Source organism: Nanorana parkeri, unplaced genomic scaffold (assembly GCF_000935625.1).
Source record: "Nanorana parkeri isolate BGI_ZX_2015 unplaced genomic scaffold, ASM93562v1 scaffold305, whole genome shotgun sequence".
In the NCBI taxonomy this organism is placed as follows: Eukaryota; Metazoa; Chordata; class Amphibia; order Anura; family Dicroglossidae; genus Nanorana; species Nanorana parkeri.
This window is the reverse complement of record NW_017306573.1, coordinates 1,064,079-1,084,700: the sequence shown is the minus strand read 5'-3', so window position 1 is coordinate 1,084,700 and position 20,622 is coordinate 1,064,079. Positions and strand designations below refer to the sequence as shown.

General features: G+C 48.9%; 2 protein-coding genes across 2 annotated transcripts in view; both read left to right on the top strand.

The window, feature by feature from the left end:
• Positions 1-20,622, top strand: part of LOC108788099 (zinc finger protein 62 homolog) — a 949,422-nt gene that overhangs the window by 261,981 nt on the left and 666,819 nt on the right. The gene's annotated exons all lie outside the window — the stretch shown is intronic.
• The window catches only part of LOC108788076, a 240,035-nt gene that overhangs the window by 67,157 nt on the left and 152,256 nt on the right, over positions 1-20,622 (top strand). The window contains exons 9-11 of the mRNA XM_018557808.1: positions 4,684-5,364; positions 14,321-14,895; positions 19,992-20,526. Coding sequence (XP_018413310.1) covers positions 4,684-5,364; positions 14,321-14,895; positions 19,992-20,526 — 1,791 coding nt within the window. The remainder of the gene's footprint in view (positions 1-4,683; positions 5,365-14,320; positions 14,896-19,991; positions 20,527-20,622) is intronic.

The following is a 20,622-nucleotide window of genomic DNA, read 5'->3' as shown; positions in this document are numbered from 1 at the left end:
AAGAGTGATGTCATGTGACCTCCCAGAATCCTCCTCACCTCTCCGGTCAGGTCTGTGTTTTATTAATAGAGATAAGAGTGATGTCATGTGACCTCCCAGAATCCTCCTCACCTCTCTGGTCAGGTCTGTGTTTTATAAATAGAGATAAGAGTGATGTCATGTGACCTCCCAGAATCCTCCTCACCTCTCCAGTCAGGTCTGTGTTTTGTTAATAGAGATCAGAGTGATGTCATGTGACCTCCCAGAATCCTCCTCACCTCTCTGGTCAGGTCTGTGTCTTATTAATAGAGATAAGAGTGATGTCATGTGACCTCCCAGAATCCTCCTCACCTCTCCCGTCAGCAGGTAGATGATCTCCAGGGTGAGCTGTAATATCCTCTCGGTTGTGCGACTCTTCTCCTTCTCCATTCTTGGCAGATCCTTCACCTCATATAAGACTTCCTGCACCGTACAGCTAAAAACAAATACACAAAGTATTACAATACAAACACTGAGCAATGAATACTACCAGTCTGCATACTGACGTCCATGTTCCCTGCTATCGGTTAGAGAGGAGTCCCGGAGTGGAGACTTTACACCCTTATGGAGGAGCATGTTGACTTAGACATTTCCTACAAGGGTTCCGGGTTCCCTGGATAAAGGGGGTTCTATAAAAGAGATCTGATGTATCCTAAAATATTTTATAAGCAACAGAAATGCATCAATGAAAAGGGGAAGTCTACAAGGGCAATAAGTAGGGCAGCAGCAGAAGATCTGGTGACCCCAAGGTCTAGAGAGACCCTAGAGGGAGGGTGCAGAAAATCCAGAGTCTCAGAGTGGCCTCCGAGTGTCTTTAGACTATGTCTGCCTGGCCTTGAAAAGTTCCCCTGGAGTGATCTCAGGTGAGGCTTAGTCATTAAATCAAGCGTGACATAAAGTGGATGCGTTAAGCTCAATGGCCTCTCTCTACTCCCGGTTGCTGGGGTCCATTGGCGACGATCTGTCCTTTATTGGTGCCTTCATTAACTGGTCCCGGACACCTGGTATCACATGCGTCGTAAACTCATCACACCCGACAAATGTATTTATCACACTGGACACCATAAAAGATATTGTGTGATCCATAACCTCAACCCAACCCCTAACGTTCACCCCCAATCCCAAAGCAACCCCTAACGTTCACCCTCAATGCCAACGCTTACCCTCAGGCATACAGAAAACTGAATACTTTCCTAACACGGGTGCACCGGCAGAAAAAACACTATCACGGCGGGATGGCGTGTAATAAAAACATTGGCGAGCACTTGCGCCACAGCAAAATGAAATGATCCACTCTGCAAGCGTCCCCCTGTACCTGTTATATGGCCACATAATATATACAAGTATACAGAGAATTATTCTTAAAGAAGGCATAAAATGCCATTGTATGACACTACCTGCTCTCACCCTTAGTCCTAGGAGCAGAAGAAAATGCCCCTTTTTCGGCTGTCTACTGCTTTTGTCTGCACAGGATGTTGCCAATAAAGCTCCTTTTGTTTGCGTTCCACCGTAACTTCCTCGGTGTGCGTTCCAAACCTCTCGTAAATGTACTTCTGCCTGGCTCCTCTGAATTCTACTATTGCTGTTTTAGAATCATGGCTGCGTGCGTAAAAGTTTCGTTCTGATCGGCGTGGGCGCGACAGAGAAAGGAAGGCCATAGAAAGTCAGGGTGCACAGGCGGCCCCTCCTGCAGCGTTCACACATGGCCACCAGATGGCGAGCGTGTGAATTACAGTGTGGAACGCACAACCCGAAAGTCAGAGACCACGCAGAGGGAGGCGTGAAACGCACAACCCGGAAGTGTGCTGGAACGTAGCAGAAAAGAAGAGGAAGGGACTAAAAAAAAAAAAAAAACAGGAATAGGTGGAATACATTTAGGAGTCGCTGGTTGAAGACTGGACAGCCTGGAGCTCTCTATGATCATTTTACGGAGATTTGATGGCATTTAAATCAAAATGACACATTTATAAAATATATTAGGGCATGGTGATTGTATCCTTGGAATATTACTGCATGAGCCGTCCTGATACAAAGGTCTGAGCGTACGGAGAGTGACACTCGCTGAGGATGGAGACGGACCGGGGTCACGTGACCGAGATACTAGACCTCACCCTGGAGATCATCCGCCTGCTGACCGGAGAGGTGAGGAGGATTCTGGGAGGTCACATGGCATCACTGTTATCTCTATTCATAAAACACAGACCTGACCGGAGAGGTGAGGAGGATTCTGGGAGGTCACATGACATCACTCTTACCTCTATTAATAAAACAGACCTGACCGGAGAGCTGAGGAGGATTCTGGGTGGTCACATGACATCACTCTTATCCTCTATTAATAAAACACAGACCTGACCGGAGAGGTGAGGAGGATTCTGGGAGGTCACATGACATCACTCTTATCCTCTATTAATAAAACACAGACCTGACCAGGGAGGTGAGGAGGATTCTGGGCGGTCACATGACATCACACTTATCCTCTATTAATAAAACACAGACCTGACCGGAGAGGTGAGGAGGATTCTGGGAGGTCACATGACATCACTCTTATCCCTATTAATAAAACACGGACCTTACCGGGGAGGTGAGGAGGATTCTGGGAGGTCACATGACATCACTCTTATCCCTATTAATAAAACACGGACCTTACCGGGGAGGTGAGGAGGATTCTGGGAGGTCACATGACATCACTCTTATCCCTATTAATAAAACACGGACCTTACCGGGGAGGTGAGGAGGATTCTGGGAGGTCACATGACATCACTCTTATCCCTATTAATAAAACACGGACCTTACCGGGGAGGTGAGGAGGATTCTGGGAGGTCACATGACATCACTCTTATCCCTATTAATAAAACACGGACCTTACCGGGGAGGTGAGGAGGATTCTGGGAGGTCACATGACATCACTCTTATCCCTATTAATAAAACACGGACCTTACCGGGGAGGTGAGGAGGATTCTGGGAGGTCACATGACATCACTCTTATCCCTATTAATAAAACACGGACCTTACCGGGGAGGTGAGGAGGATTCTGGGAGGTCACATGACATCACTCTTATCCCTATTAATAAAACACGGACCTTACCGGGGAGGTGAGGAGGATTCTGGGAGGTCACATGACATCACTCTTATCCCTATTAATAAAACACGGACCTTACCGGGGAGGTGAGGAGGATTCTGGGAGGTCACATGACATCACTCTTATCCCTATTAATAAAACACGGACCTTACCGGGGAGGTGAGGAGGATTCTGGGAGGTCACATGACATCAGTCTTCTGTTTCTTTTGTATTCACTCCTATGTAGAAATATGCGATGGTCAAGATGGTGTCCATTGAGGGTCTCCTACAAGGAATGTATCCACATGTGTCGGGAGGAAGACGTAGAAGTCCCTCCATGTTTTCTTCACCTCCCTCCATGATATCTAAGAGGAACAACGACAAGAAGATCCTGGAAGTCACCCAGAAGATCATTGAGCTGCTGACAGGAGAGGTGAGCGGTGCCGGGAATTCTGGGACATGATCCAGGAACAGACAAGGGATGTGTCTGGGTGGTGACTGTATCATTGTGTGTGTCAGGTTCCTATAAGGCGTCACTGTATCCTCCTTCCTCTTTGTAGGTGTTCTTAGATGATTGTCCATCCTTCCAGAAGAACATTGTGATGGAGAATCCCCAATTCAGCTCTCCGGGTTGGTTTTATTCTTTAATATTCTACGTTAGTATTGTCGGGATGTAGGAGGTTGATGGCTTTAATGTCCTTCTATCTCCTGAGACCCACCCAGGCCCTTCTACTGCGTAGGGCAGGGGTAACCAAACTCCGGCCCTCCAGCTGTGGTGAAACTACAAATCCCATGATGCATCTCTCTCCAAGAGTCATCTCTGTGGCTGTGAGAATCTTGCAATGCCTCGTGGGATTTGTAGTTCCACCACAGCTGGAGGGGCTGAGTTAGGCTACCCCTGGTGTAGGGCAAGTATAACCAAACCTGTAACCAAAACGCTTTTGTGTCTGGCAGATTTCTCCAAAGGGTCCGAGGTGGTGCAGATGGGCAGGACAATAAAGGAGGAATGGGACTCTTGTGAGGAAGAAACCACGTTGGGCGGAGGTGTCAGTACGCAGACGGAGGCTGAAGTGATCAGAATTAAGGAGGTATCGGACTCCAGGGAGGAGGACGTTTTGGACGGTGACTCTTGGAGCTGCAGAGCGTCGCCCCCAACGGCGCAGATTGAGCAGGACGACCCTCAGAACAACCTCATCATCTGTGAGGACCAGAGACAAACGCTGTTGACTTCTATTAAGGAGGAGACGGACGAAGATGACCCCGAGGAAAGCTATACAACGTTCCGCATCAAAGATGAAATGTTTTTGAGCAGTGGGGTGGAGCCCTTGGAACAAAGCACGCAGATGGGCTTAACGTTTCCTCAAGATTGGGGCATCCATGAAGAAATTGGGGCTTCCTACATACCGCATGTGGGTGGGAGTACAGGGGCTCCATCCCAGCCGTCTTCTCAAAGCTCAGTGACCAAGGTCTACAACTGTGACGGGTGCGAGAAAAGCTTCACCAGCAGCTGTGACTTCCTCAAGCACCAGCTGATGTACCAAGGGCCTCATTTCCTGTCCTGCGCGGAGTGCGGCAAGTGCTTCGGCACGGAGGAGCAGCTGGCGAAGCACCAGCGGGTCCACACGCGGCCGAAGCCGCACAGCTGCTCCGAGTGCGAGAAGTCCTTCCCTCTGAAGCAACTGCTTGTCATACACCAACGCAGCCACACGGGGGAAAAGCCGTACGCCTGTACGGACTGCGGCAAGTGTTTCTCCCAGCGCTCCTCGCTGGGGAAACACCTGCGGTCCCACTCCGGAGAGAAGCCGTACCCGTGCCCCGTGTGCGGGAAGAGATTCGGCAGCAGGCCCACCCTCATAATCCACCACCAGAGCCATACGGACGAGAAGCCCTTCGCGTGCTCGGAATGCGGGAGCAGCTTCCACCAGAAGATCGCGCTCATAAAGCACCAGCGCATTCACACGGGAGAGAGGCCGTACTCCTGCAACGAGTGCGGGAGTCGCTTCACCCAGAAGCACTCTCTGTCCATGCACAAACGGACCCATTCTGGCGAGAAGCCCTTCGAGTGCACGGAGTGCGGCAGGCGCTTCTCCCGTAACTCGCTCCTCATCGTTCACCAGAGGATCCATTCCGGGGAGAAGCCGTACTCGTGCGCGGAGTGCGGCAAATCTTTCCGCCATAAGTCAGTGCTGAGCAACCACCAGCTGACTCATACCAGGGAGCGGTCTTTTCCTTGCCCGGAGTGTGGGAAGTGTTTTAACCGCAGCTGCTACCTCATTCTACACCAAAGAGTCCACCAAAGAGCCCATCTGTCGAACAGTTCGCTCACCAATGAGGAGAACCCAATGCAACACGGTTATAACACGATTCACCAATGAACTGTGCACTCACCTTGATCTCCACATTGGCTGATGGCGATTGCATACAAGGTTATCACACACCAGAAGGTAGCGGAGGCTGAGAGTACGTTGTGCCGGAAGGTCAAAAGTGATCCAGTGTAGGGAGAGAGATTGCTTTCGGCATAAACCAATAAAAATATAGAACAATAAGTGTTGTGCTTATATTTATTATTCTTGCGCACCAGTGCACAAAGCAAGGTCCATAAAGACATGGATGGGGGATTTTGGGGGGGAGGAACTTGACTGGCCGGCACAGAGTCCTGACCTCAACCCTATAGAACACCTTTTGGATGAATTAGAGCGGAGACTGCGAGCCCGGCCTTCTCCCCCAACATCAGTGCCTGACCTCACAAATGGTCCAACATTCCCATAGACACACTCCTAAACCTTGTGGACGCCTTCCCAGAAGAGTTGAAGCTGTTATAGCTGCAAAGGGCGGAGCCAACTCAATACTGAACCCTACGGACTAAGACTGGGATGCCATTAAAGTTCATGTGCGTGTAAAGGCGTCCCAATACTTTTGGTTATATAGTGTATCTGACATAGTCCCTATCCTAGACAAGAGTCCTAATGGCATCAAATCAAACTAATACTTGACCATCCATGGGCCTTTAAGACTTCAAATTAGACCCAAAAATGCTTTTAAATGAGTCATCAGGTCTGCTCAGGAATACTAGCTGAGACGTAGATCTCTAGGGCTAAGGACTGCAGGTCTCTGATTGCTATGGAAATGATATCCTTGCCCCTCCTCAACACCCCTTCACTCCCTCCCGTCTCTTCCTATCCATCACTGGATGGGTCCCTGATCAGGATCCCTGGTTGCTAGGTAAATTACATCCTTGCCTATATATAAATTCTTGAGCTGGAGGTTGCCCTTTTCTGTTTCGGTGCAATGAAGTTCCTGGGTGCCAAGAGAGGATCATACAGAACTCTGAGATGGGAGTGCAACTGGCCTTTGCAGCACAGATTCCCAACCTGAGCCCAACTGAACACCTGTGATATAATCTGGAACACCAACATCAAGCCAAGTTCAAAAAATAAGGAGAGGAGAGGGGGCTTTTTAGGTAACAAGGGACAAAGGCCAAAAGTGACCACATGATAAAACAAGAGTATTTTATTATACAAAGTTTAAAAACATATTTGATACGCGCACATTACAAAACAGAAAAACAGATTGATCTCCAAATAACCATTCCAGGGTTATAATGTGAGGCTAGATGGCCATCGTATACAGATGCCTCTTCTTATCGCAGGAAGGGTGATTCTCTCGACGCGTTTCGCGCTCCAAGCGCTTCCTCAGGAGATCGCTCCCAGAGGGTAATCGGTGCGCGCCCGGGCCCGACCAGCAGAGCAAGGGCCCCCAGCATGCCCAAGGACAGAGAGGACCTTCCCAAAAGATGGTGGGGAGAGTGTGACAAGCAGACAACCATCAAAAGCGGAAGGTGATCAAAAGAGACCCCAAACCTGGGGAGCCACAAAGAGCACAGTCTGCAATCGCCTCCGAGCCGCCAATGTCCATGGGATCGCAGCTCGACGGCCGCTTCTGCAGTACGCGGATTACTGTCTGGGAGCGATCTCCTGAGGAAGTGCTTGGCGCGCGAAACGCGTTCGAGAGAATCACCCTTCCTGCTATAAGAAGAGGCATCTGTATACGGGAACATGTTATATCAATTCTGTTTGTCATGGCCGTCCAGCCTCACATTATAACCCTGGAATGGTTATTTGGAGATCAATCTGTTTTTCTGTTTCGTAATGTGCGCGTATCAATTATGTTTCTAAACATCTTGTAAACTTTGTATTATAGAATGCTCTTTGTTTTATCATGTGTTCATTTTTGGCCGTGGTACCTAAAAAAGCCCCGCCTCCTCTCCTTTATTTTTTGTCTTGATACATTAGGGGTATGGTACCTTTTTATTCAGAACCCGGTCACACTTATTTTGACCTAACTTGTTATTGGTGGTCAACATCAAGCCAAGCCTCATCGCTCAACCCCACTGCCTGGACCCACTCGTGCTCTTGTGGCCTGAATATGTAGGACATAAAAATGTTGAGAGGTAGAAGACATTGGAGCGAAGGAGAGGAGAAGAAAAGTGGAGGGAAGGAGAGGAGAAGAGAAAATGAATAACTGGAAAGGTTCCTCTAGGGAGGAACTCATCCCCTCCTCCGTAAAAGCCAGTTAAAGTCCTTTATTATTATTATTATTATTATTATTACATAGTATTTATATAGCGCCCACAGTTTGCGCAGCTCTTTACAATATAAGGAAGACATCACAATACAATTCAAGACAAGATGGTAAGGAGGGCCCTGCCCCTGAGGGCTTACAATCTAAGAGGGGAGGGGGAAATGATATATGAGGAGGTAGTTGTGGGAATGAATTATGTGAGAATGTGAAGGTTCAGTGGTTAGGTTGAGGTGGGATAGGCTTCCCTGAAGAGATGAGTCTTTAGGGAACGCCTAAAGGCAGTCAAGGTGGGAGATAGACGGACAGGTTGGGGTAAGGAGTTCCAGAGGATGGGAGAGACTCTAGAGAAGTCCTGGAGGCGAGTATGGGAGGAGTGGACAAGGGAGCTGGAAAGCAGGATGTCAATGGATGAGCGGAGGGGACCTTTAGAGTGATATTTTGAGACAAGGTCTGAGATATAGCCGGGGGCAGAGTTGTGGACGGCTTTATAGGTGACTGTTAATATTTTGAATTTTATCCTCTGGGCGAGTGGAAGCCAGTGCAGGGATTGGCAGAGGGGGGATGCAGACACTGAGCGGTTGGTAAGGTGAATGAGTCTGGCAGCTGCATTCAAACTGCTCTCCGAGAGCCTCATAGATCAAAAATAACTCAGGTTACAGCAATATTTGGGTCTCCGAAAGAGTTATACAGGTCATGGATGACATAGTGTTGGCCAATAAGGTGGCACAAGAGGTTTAATGTTAAAGGAGAACTATGAGATGAGTGATTTCCACTCACCTCATAGTTCAAAGCCGACCTGTGACAATGAGACTGTCACAGGTTGGCTCAGTAGATCGGGAGGTGAGCGAACACATACCGGGTTCCCTCACCTCTCGATCCTGTCACAGCTCTCTGCCGTGACAGGGGAGGGGCTGGATTCCCCTCTCCCCGCTCCGATCAGACAGCGCTGACTGGCGGAACGGACGGGGGAGGGGGAGGGTACAGCTGGCTCTGCCTCTAGATAGGCAGAGCCAGCTGTCACTCACGCAGCTGGGCGGATCCCGTCATCTACGTCGGGATCCGCTCCAGGTGCGGCGTCTCAGTATACCGGGAGCTGTAGCTCGCGGTATACTGAGCATAGGGTAACGGGAGGACGCTAGTTTGTGTCCGCCCGTTACCCCAAGGAGAACTATGGGGAAAAACACTGACCCCATAGTTCTCCTTTAATAAAGGTAAGGTTATGCAGTCCTGGGGGAGTATAGCTGGAGGAGTCGAATGTTGAAGGACCTGGATGTTCTGATGGATCATAGACCATGCCAAGCTGCAGTTTCTAGGGTGATCAAGAGGTATGGACTCCAGAGAAACATAATCTGCCCCAGTGTGAAGCATTAGTAAGACCTTTTATGGAATATGCAGATCAGTTATGGGCTCACCAGAAGGATGTCAGGGAACTGGAGAAGGTGCTGAGATAGACAACTCAACTGATAAGATGCATGGAGGAGCTCAGCTATGAGGAAAGATGACCTATACTGAACTTATTCCACTTTGAGAAGAGGCGACTAAGTGGAGATAAGATCACCATGTACAAATACATACTGTAAATGGTCCATAGCATACTAGGAGCAAAGTTATTCACTTTAAGGTCATTGCCAAGGACAAAGAGGGGGCTTTTTATGTCTGGAGGAGAAGAAGATGGACCTCCACATACCAAAAAGCATCTTCCTGTTAAGGAAAAGACTTCATCAGGAGCTAGTTCTAGCTAAGTCAGCTGGATGTGTTCCTAAGTGCACAGAATGTAACCAGCCACTCAAATTTGTGTATTTCTTTTTCTTTTTCCACGTATGTATAAAACTAATTACCAGGGATTGTTTACTGTAAGGCCCAGTTTATTGTAAATCCTTTAGAATACATTCCTAAAAAAAAAAAAATTGGAGCCTGTAATATTATGGCTTAACTGCAATTCTCGAACATGGACACCAGAGGGCGAGAAAGTAACCATTAGAAATCATTAGAGTGACTATCTAGCATGCAGTTCGCCATATCTACCACTAGATGGCGGCGACGAGAAATAAACTAATACAGGTGGAACGCACGACCCGGAAGCCTCTAAAAGGCGGTGGAACGCATAAACCCGGAAGTGCAGTGGAACGAACAAAAGTCAGAGTCCAAAGCGGAAGTGCTGGAGCTACAGTCCTCCTGTAAGTGTGTATTATAGATTGGAAAGCCTGATGCTGTTTATTTCCTATTCAGAGCTGTTAAATGTAACTTTATATCAATGTTTCCTTTATATAATACAATGAAGAGGTTTCTTTTCTTATTATCTCTCATAATGACTGTCCTGATGGGGAAAAATCAGGTGTTTGTCTAGAAATTTCAGCAGATTGGTCCCTGGAAATGTCGAGACGCAGAGAGAGCTCCATGATGGTTCCCATTACGATGGAGGAAGACCAGAGTCACATGACTGGGAGGATACTAGACCTCACCCTGGAGATCATCCGCCTGCTAACCGGAGAGGTGAGGAGGATTCTGGGCGATCACATGACATCACTCTTATCTCTATTAATAAAACACAGACCTGACCGGAGAGGTGAGGAGGATTCTGGGAGGTCACATGACATCACTCCTATCTCTTATTAATAAAACACAGACCTGACAGGAGAGGTGAGGAGGATTCTGGGAGGTCACATGACATCACTCCTATCTCTATTAATAAATTAGAGACCTGACCGGAGAGGTGAGGAGGATTCTGGGAGGTCACATGACATCACTCTTATCTCTATTAATAAAACACAGACCTGACCGGAGAGGTGAGGAGGATTCTGGGAGGTCACATGACATCACTCCTATCTCTTATTAATAAAACACAGACCTGACAGGAGAGGTGAGGAGGATTCTGGGAGGTCACATGACATCACTCCTATCTCTTATTAATAAAACACAGACCTGACAGGAGAGGTGAGGAGGATTCTGGGAGGTCACGTGACATCACTCCTATCTCTATTAATAAATTAGAGACCTGACCGGAGAGGTGAGGAGGATTCTGGGAGGTCACATGACATCACTCTTATCTCTATTAATAAAACACAGACCTGACCGGAGAGGTGAGGAGGATTCTGGGAGGTCACATGACATCACTCTAATCTCTATTAATAAGACACTGACCTGACCGGAGAGGTGAGGAGGATTCTGGGAGGTCACATGACATCACTCTTATCTCTATTAGTAAGAGACAGCCCTGACCGGAGAGATGAGGAGGATTCTGGGAGGGCACATGACATCACTCTTATCTCTATTAGTAAGAGACAGCCCTGACCGGAGAGATGAGGAGGATTCTGGGAGGGCACATGACATCACTCTTATCTCTATTAGTAAGAGACAGCCCTGACCGGAGAGATGAGGAGGATTCTGGGAGGGCACATGACATCACTCTTATCTCTATTAGTAAGAGACAGCCCTGACCGGAGAGATGAGGAGGATTCTGGGAGGGCACATGACATCACTCTTATCTCTATTAGTAAGAGACAGCCCTGACCGGAGAGATGAGGAGGATTCTGGGAGGGCACATGACATCACTCTTATCTCTATTAGTAAGAGACAGCCCTGACCGGAGAGATGAGGAGGATTCTGGGAGGGCACATGACATCACTCTTATCTCTATTAGTAAGAGACAGCCCTGACCGGAGAGATGAGGAGGATTCTGGGAGGGCACATGACATCACTCTTATCTCTATTAGTAAGAGACAGCCCTGACCGGAGAGATGAGGAGGATTCTGGGAGGGCACATGACATCACTCTTATCTCTATTAGTAAGAGACAGCCCTGACCGGAGAGATGAGGAGGATTCTGGGAGGGCACATGACATCACTCTTATCTCTATTAGTAAGAGACAGCCCTGACCGGAGAGATGAGGAGGATTCTGGGAGGGCACATGACATCACTCTTATCTCTATTAGTAAGAGACAGCCCTGACCGGAGAGATGAGGAGGATTCTGGGAGGGCACATGACATCACTCTTATCTCTATTAGTAAGAGACAGCCCTGACCGGAGAGATGAGGAGGATTCTGGGAGGGCACATGACATCACTCTTATCTCTATTAGTAAGAGACAGCCCTGACCGGAGAGATGAGGAGGATTCTGGGAGGTCACATGACATCCCTCTTATCTCTATTAATAAAACACAGACCTGACCGGAGAGGGGAGGAGGATTCTGAGAGGTCACATGACATCACTCTTATCTCTATTAGTAAGAGACAGACCTGACCGGAGAGATGAGGAGGATTCTGGGAGGTCACATGACATCACTCTTATCTCTATTAATAAGACACAGACCTGACTGGAGAGGTGAGGAGGATTCTGGGAGGTCACATGACATCACTCTTATCTCTATTAATAAAACACAGACCTGACCGGAGAGGTGAGGAGGATTCTGGGAGGTCACATGACATCACTCTCTTCTCCTATGTGTCTTCTCCGATGTAGAAGTTTGCGGTGGTGAAGATGGCCTCTATTGAGTGTCTCTTACAAGACTTGTATCCGGCTATGTCAGGAAAATGGAGCAGGAGCTCGAGTTCTGTCATAGACTCACCACCGTCCTCCCTGACGCTGGAGAAAAACCATGACAAGAAGATCCTAGAAGTCATCCAGAAGATGATTGAGCTGCTGACAGGAGAGGTGAGCGGTGCCGGGAATTCTGGGACATGATCCAGGAACAAACAAGTGATGTGTCTGGAGGGTGACTGTATCATTGTGTGTGTCAGGTTCTACAGACCTGACCGGAGAGATGAGGAGGATTCTGGGAGGTCACATGACATCACTCTTATCTCTATTAATAAGACACAGACCTGACTGGAGAGGTGAGGAGGATTCTGGGAGGTCACATGACATCACTCTTATCTCTATTAATAAAACACAGACCTGACCGGAGAGGTGAGGAGGATTCTGGGAGGTCACATGACATCACTCTCTTCTCCTATGTGTCTTCTCCGATGTAGAAGTTTGCGGTGGTGAAGATGGCCTCTATTGAGTGTCTCTTACAAGACTTGTATCCGGCTATGTCAGGAAAATGGAGCAGGAGCTCGAGTTCTGTCATAGACTCACCACCGTCCTCCCTGACGCTGGAGAAAAACCATGACAAGAAGATCCTAGAAGTCATCCAGAAGATGATTGAGCTGCTGACAGGAGAGGTGAGCGGTGCCGGGAATTCTGGGACATGATCCAGGAACAAACAAGTGATGTGTCTGGAGGGTGACTGTATCATTGTGTGTGTCAGGTTCCTATGAGGTGTCGGGATGTCTCCTTGAAGGAATATTTAGAAGGACACAAGGACGCCATGATGGAGAACCAGCCGTCCCTCACATCACCAGGTATGGTATAATTTATCTTTTGGTACAGTGGTCACATTGTATGGAGTTCATGGCTCAGTGTCCTTCATTTGATTTCTGTCGCGTCCATAAAGTTTGTTCTTGTTCAATGTCAAGGAGAAGTTCTAAACCGACGTTTACTTCTGTTTAACAGGTGTATCCGAAAATGCCCAGACGATGGAGGCGTACGGTGCTATCAAAGAGGAGCTGGAGTCCTTGGAGGAAGAAGGAGGCGTGGACTATCTGAAGGTCAGGATTGAGGAAGAAGGTCCCTTGGATGGAGACCTTGAAAATTATGGAACTCTACCATCATCTCCACACTCAGACGTCTGTGAAGCTCGGAGACCTTCACCGTTGACTCACAATACAGAGGAGATGGACAAGTCTACTCTTGGGAGAAACCATTATTCTTTCCACGTTGAAGAGACATTCTTTTCAGACGATGAAGATCCTTTGGAAGAGAGGTCTCAAACTGACAAAGATGGAAGTATACTGGAAGGAACCGGAGATGGACCTGGGTATGGAGATGAAGTTAGACCTGGGAATGGAGATGGACCTGGGAATGGAGATGGACCTGGGTATGAAGATGGATCTGGGAATGAAGATGGACCTTGGATTGGAGATGGACCTGGGAATGGAGATGGATCTTGGATTGGAGATGGATCTTGGATTGGAGATGGACCTGGGAATGGAGATGGACCTGGGTATGGAGATGGACCTGGGAATGGAGATGGACCTGGGAATGGAGATGGACCTGGGAATGGAATAACTCAACCAGCCAATCCATTACAGAACTCAGAGGGAATGGCGTATGGCTTTGACGGGCCTCATTCTCTGGCCTGTTTTCCACGCGGGAGGATTTTGGGCAACAAAGAGCACCTGGTGACCCATCAACAAGTCCATACGAGGCCCAAACCGTACACCTGCTCAGAGTGCAAGATGTCCTTTAGGTTACAGCCGCTGCTTGTAGAGCACCAGCGCACTCACGTTGAGGAAAAGGCCTTCACGTGGAAGGAGAGCGGGAAACGTTTTGACCAAAGGTCCACCCCCATGAAACACTTCACATCTTGCTCTGGGGAGAAAGGGTATTCGTGTCTGGAGAGTGGGATGGATTTTAGCAGCTCCAGCCTTGTCACCCAGCACAGTGTCCACACAGAGAAAGAGCCCCGTGTGCATATCGAGAAGCCCTACACCTGCTCCCAGTGTGGGAAGTGTTTTACCCGAAAGTCGCTTCTGCTCTCTCACCGGAGAATCCATTCCACGGAACAGCTCTACTCCAGTAGCAAATCCATTAGCCAAAATCCTTTGCCTATCAGCCACCAGGGACCTCACCCCGGTGTAAAACCCTATTGTTGTTCAGAGTGCGGGAAGGGTTTTTCTGACATCAGCCACCTGACCGTTCACAAGAGAATCCACACAGGGGAGAAGCCATACACCTGTTCGGAGTGCGGGAAGTCCTTTACCCAGAAGTCATTGCTGATCAGCCACCTGAGAACTCATACCGGAGTGAAACCCTATTCTTGTTCGGAGTGCGGGAAGTGCTATTCCCAAAGTGGACACCTGACTGTTCACAAGAGAGTCCATTCTGGAGAGAAGCCGCACACCTGCTTGGAGTGCGGAAAATCGTTTTATCAGAGGTCACTCCTGACCTACCACCAGCGGATTCACACCGGGGAGCGGCCGTACGCCTGTCCGGAGTGCGGGAAAAGTTTCACCCATCGAGCGAACCTAGCCGTGCACCAGAGGATCCATCTGGGAGAAAAACCATTTTCGTGTGCAGAGTGCGGGAAATCCTTTATTAATAAGTGGGGGCTGATCAGCCACCGGAGAACTCATACCGGGGAACGGCCTTACTCGTGCCCCGAGTGCGGAAAGTGCTTTTCCCGTAGCCCTAACCTGCTTCGACACCGGAGGGTCCACTGGTCAGGCAGCTCATTTGTCCATTAAGAGACCTGGTCCAACTGAAACACATGAACTATGGCGACAGTTTTACATCTGTGACTGTCCATCCAGTCCTGAGATTAACACAGTCCTGTCAGCAGAGCTGGGTTGAGGATCTTTCTCTTCCCTGCTGCAGTTAAGCAATACAGAGGGGTCACCTCCTCCACTCCTTGCCAGCGAAGGAGCCAGCAGTATACAGAGTGACCGAGACGTGAGATCATCGGTCTTCTGCTTCTCCTTTCACTGTCCAATCACAGGCTGGGGGGGAGGAGGGACCCGCCTTGGGAGACCTGTTACTGAACCGCAACAGAAAAGAATCAGCTCTCCTGCCCTGCTAGACAAGGCTGTGCTGTGGCAGAGCTGTGTAAATCTCAGTACTGGATGGAGTCCAGCTTTAGTGTCTGCCTTGCCTGGAGTTGTGCTTTATAGTGGCAGTCATTGTGAACAATATTTTAATAAAGTTTTTAGTTCATTTTCAACCTTCGTTGCTTATCTGTACTTCCTGATCTGCTGCCCCCCCCCCAGTGATGGCTGCCTGGTGTTCCTCAGGGCCGGTTACCCCAATAGTGGACAATGCCCGGGAACCCCCAGAGTGACACCCGCGCCCTGGCAAGGCATGCTAAATTTGCATATGCCCTCCCATGAGCCGGCCCACTGTGTGCATCATGGCTGGGGACTCTGAGAGAGGAGTACTGAGACCGGGTGCTGTGATGTTGTCAGGAAGCTATGTACCGCCCACTGCTGGCCCCTCCCACTGGAGATGATCTGCCTGCATTGCATAGATAAGATGACTCTGAATGACAGAATGCTGAGCAGCGGGAATCAGCCTAGGAGAAGGCGTGGCCAGCACAAGAAGCCAATCAGCGTTGCCTCGGTGATCAAGGGGCATGCTAAAAAACAAAAAATGATTGTAAGGGCCCTTCCAGGGTTCTTGTTTGGGGCTGAGGCACCCCCTCAGCCTCCTGGAATACTCACACCAGGCATCCTGAGGGGTTCAGGGGCAATGTACTGAAAATGTGCCAGCTGCCAGGACCAGGAAGATACAGCCGTCTCCCAATGACCATAGAGAGGAGGGCACGGGCCCTGGTGCGCAACACCGCTGGGTGCGTGTTTATTGAGCATAACCCAACAAATTAGGAAAGAGGGGACTGAAACAAAAAATAAAACAGAGGGCTGAAGTTCCTCCCTAAATAAGATGCAGATGATAAGTCTTGGGACTCCCACATCAGTGCTCCATTGCAATGTTTAAATTACACCTGCAGTTCCTACATTTAGACACCAGAGGGCGCTCGAGTCCACTTTGAAATCCCCATAGAAGAACAGCGCGCAGTTCACAGATTCCGCCACAAGGTGGCAGCCCCGAACAGGAACAGACGCCAGTGGAACGCAAAACCCGGAAGTCTTCCAAACAGGAAGCGTTCCATGAAGTGGGCGGTGCTCATTTTTTAGATTTGGGACACTGGCTGGTTTATGGTGGTAAATGGACTGTTTCTGTGATGTGTTTTGTGGATTGTAATTGCTTTTTATCATTATTTCCCTCCAGGGTCATTCTATCATGTGCAGAGGATTCTTATTATTATTTTTATACTCAAATAAAGAAATGTTTCTTTGAACGCATGAGCTGACAGGACCCGGAATCTCCGAGACGCGCTGACTGACCCAAGAAGATGGACCCGAAGGATGTGACCGGGAGGTTATTGAAGCTCACGTTAGAGATCATCTACCTGTTGACCGGAGAGGTGAGGAGGATTCTGGGAGGTCACATGACATCACTCTTATCTCTATTAATAAAACACAGACCTGACTGGAGAGGTGAGGAGGATTCTGGGAGGTCACATGACATCACTCTTATCCCTATTAATAACACACAGACCTGACCGGAGAGGTGAGGAGGATTCTGGGAGGTCACATGACATCACTCTTATCCCTATTAATAACACACAGACCTGACCGGAGAGGTGAGGAGGATTCTGGGAGGTCACATGACATCACTCTTATCCCTATTAATAACACACAGACCTGACCGGAGAGGTGAGGAGGATTCTGGGAGGTCACATGACATCACTCTTATCCCTATTAATAACACACAGACCTGACCGGAGAGGTGAGGAGGATTCTGGGAGGTCACATGACATCACTCTTATCTCTATTAATAAAACACAGACCTGACCGGAGGGGTGAGGAGGATTCTGGGAGGTCACATGACATCACTCTTATCCCTGTTAATAACACACAGACCTGACCAGAGAGGTGAGGAGGATTCTGGGAGGTCACATGACTTCACTCTTATCTCTATTAGGTTTATGTACCTGAAACCGCCTCCAGTGATCCCAACAGGAGCTGTCACCATTTCTCAGGTGGATGGAGGAACATCCAGAACCCAATCAAGGAGACTTCACCTCCCTCTGTAAAGAAAAACCATGACAAGAAGATTCTAGAAGTCACCCAGAAGATGATTGATCTGCTGACAGGAGAGGTGAGCGGTGCCGGGAATTCTGGGACATGATCCAGGAACAGACAAGGGATGTGTCTGGGTGGTGACTGTATCATTGTGTGTGTCAGGTTCCTATAAGGTGTCAGGATGTCTCTGTCTATCTCTCCATGGAGGAGTGGGAGTATCTAGAAGGACACCGGGATCTCTACAAGGACGTGGTGATGGAGAATGAGCCGCCCCTCACATCACCGGGTATAAAATATTTGTATTATCTGTATATGGGAAGGGAACGTTGGGCTGTAGATGGATCAGGTCAATGGACTTGATGACTTTGATCTCACCATCTTCTCAGATCCCACCAACTTTGGATGAAGCTTTTGCATCACTATAAAGTGGAGTCATTATTTTTTGTTCATTTCTAGTCCTATGGTTTTCTCTCAGAACCACAAGAGCTTACAACCGTCAGCCGGCCTAGGCCAGTGATGGTCAACATGCAAGCTGTGGTCTCTGACATCACTTAGGTGGGCACACATAATATTCAGCAGATGTAATCATACAGAAGACTGTCAGAGACTGCAGACTTACTACAGGATATGGATAGAGAGTGCTGGCATACCACAGGGGATGGTCGGAGACTGTGGACATACTGCAGGAGATGGTCAGAGACTGCATACATAATACAGGAGATGGTCAGAGAGTGCTGACATACTACAGGGGATGGTCGGAGACTGTGGACATACTCCAGGAGATGGTCAGAGACTGCATATATAATACAGGAGATGGTCAGAGAGTGCTGACATACTACTGGGGATGGTCGGAGACTGTGGACATACTGCAGGAGATGGTCAGAGACTCCAGACATGTCACCTAAGATCTAGAAATCAAAGCTATTACCTGCGGAAATCAGTGGCTTCCACACTTTCTACTGACTGTTGGTTTCCAATGGACTCATAACAAGTGCCAAAGCGCCACTTGTTCTCCACAAGAATATCTGTGCACACGAGGTATAGACATAATCCAATAGGCAGTGCAGCCATCATCACTGCTGTACCCGAACTGGATTGGGTTCAACCAAACACACCTCCACCTTCATTGACCTTCTATTGCCCGATTATTGGTCTGCAGACCATGTTTGTGTGATGAGCTATTGAGTTACATTGATGGGAGCAAATAGCAGAGTTTCTCTTAGGCCCCCAGTGGCCATTCTGTGGCCCTTTGGCACTTGTTATGAGTCCATTGGAAACCAACAGTCAGTAGAAAGTAGGGGACATGGTAGAAGTCCATGGTGTCCTCCCGAGAGATTCTGAGGAGACTTGTAATCCAAACCTATGTATATCTTAGAGGTATCTGAAGGAGTTGAGGTTCTACAGGCCCGGGGAACCTTCAAAGAAGAGTTGGACTCAAAGGACGGAGGTGTTAATATTGAAGTCTACTGTATGGAGAAGAACATCAAGGAAGAAGGTCTCTCGGGAGGACACCATGGACTTCTACCATCTCCTCAGAGTAGGAAGTCCATGGTGTCCTCCCGAGAGATTCTGAGGAGACTTGTAAGCCACACTTATGTATATGTTACAGAGTTATCTGAAGGACTTGAGGTTCTACAGGCCCGGGGAACCTTCAAAGAAGAGTTGGACTCTTTGGAGGCGGGAGGTGCTAATATTGAAGTCTACTGTATGGAGGAGGACATCAAGGAAGGTCTCTCAGGAGGACACTATGGACTTCTACCATCTCCTCAGAGTAGGAAGTCCATGGTGTCCTTCGAGAGATTCTGAGCAGACTTGTAATTCAAACTTATGTATATCTTACAGAGATAGCTGAAGGGGTTGAGGTTCTACCGGACCGTGGAACCTTCAAAGAAGAGTTGGACTCTTTAGAGGACGGTGGTGTTCATATTGAAGTCTACTGTATGGAGGAGGACATCAAGGAAGAAGGTCTCTCGGGAGGACACCATGGATTTCTACCATCTCCTCAAAGTAGGAATGCCCCCGGGGCCGAGGTCCATACGCCGTTCCCTCACATCAGGGAGCAGTTGGCCAAGGATGCCCTTGACACGGACATTTTATCTTCTCCTACTGAGGCACAACTGTTGTCAGAGGATGAAGAGCATCCGAAACCAAAATCACCGGCCAAAGATGGAGGCGTGTGGGGAGGACATGGACATTCCTATAAACTGTGTGGGAATGGAACCAAAAGAATGATTCAGGCGGCCTGTCCGTCACCTCACAGGAGGAACATCCCCGGTATAGAGAGACTTGTGCCGTCTACTCACATCAAGGAGGAGCCAGAGAAGGCCGCGGTGGAGACTGACCATTTCTCGATCGTGTTTTCTGGAGCTGGAGGTCCTCTGGAGCGAAAAACGCATGTGGTCTCCCATGCCGGACACAGGAGTGTTCATAATGGACCAGGAAGTCCCTATGTAATGTGTGGGAATGGAACCAAAAGAGTAACTCAACCGGTGTGTCCGCCTCGGCCCCCGACACAAAGCTTGGAGACCTACAGCTGCGACGGGTGTGAGAGTGTCTTCACCAGCAGCTCCGACTTCCTCAAGCACCGGCTGATGTACAAGGGGCCCCATTCTCTGTCCTGCTCCGACTGCGGCAAGTTCTTCAGCAAGCAGAGGAACCTGGTGAGGCATCAGCGCATCCACCGGAGCCTCAAAGCGTACACGTGCCCCGAGTGCGACAAGTCTTTCCAGCAGAAGTCCACGCTGGTGGTCCACCTGCGCATCCACACCGGGGAGAAGCCGTTCCCCTGCAAGGACTGCGGCAAGTGTTTCGCCCAGAAGTCGTCGCTCATGAAACATCTGCAGTCCCACACCGGGGAGAAGCCCTACTCCTGCTCGGAGTGCGGGAGGTCCTTTGGCCGGAAGTCCATGGTGGTAAGCCACCAGCGGACTCACACCGGGGAGCGGCCTTACGCCTGCGCCGTGTGCGGGAAGTGTTTTTCCAGCAGCACAAATCGCCTTTCCCACCAGAGGATCCATTCGGGGGAGAAGCCGTACGCGTGTTCCGAGTGCGGGAAGTCCTTTTCCCTAAAGTCGTCCCTGACCAGCCACCAGCGGACACATACCGGAGAGCGGCCTTATGTTTGTTCTGAGTGTGGGAAAAGCTTTACCCGCAGTTATCATCTTCTCCAGCACCAGAAGATCCACTCGGCACAGATTTCGATCACCATCTGAGAAACCCGCTGCAAGTTTTTGGGTTTTTTTCCCACTTCAACTGTTTCTTGTCTCCTTTTAAAATCAGACAAT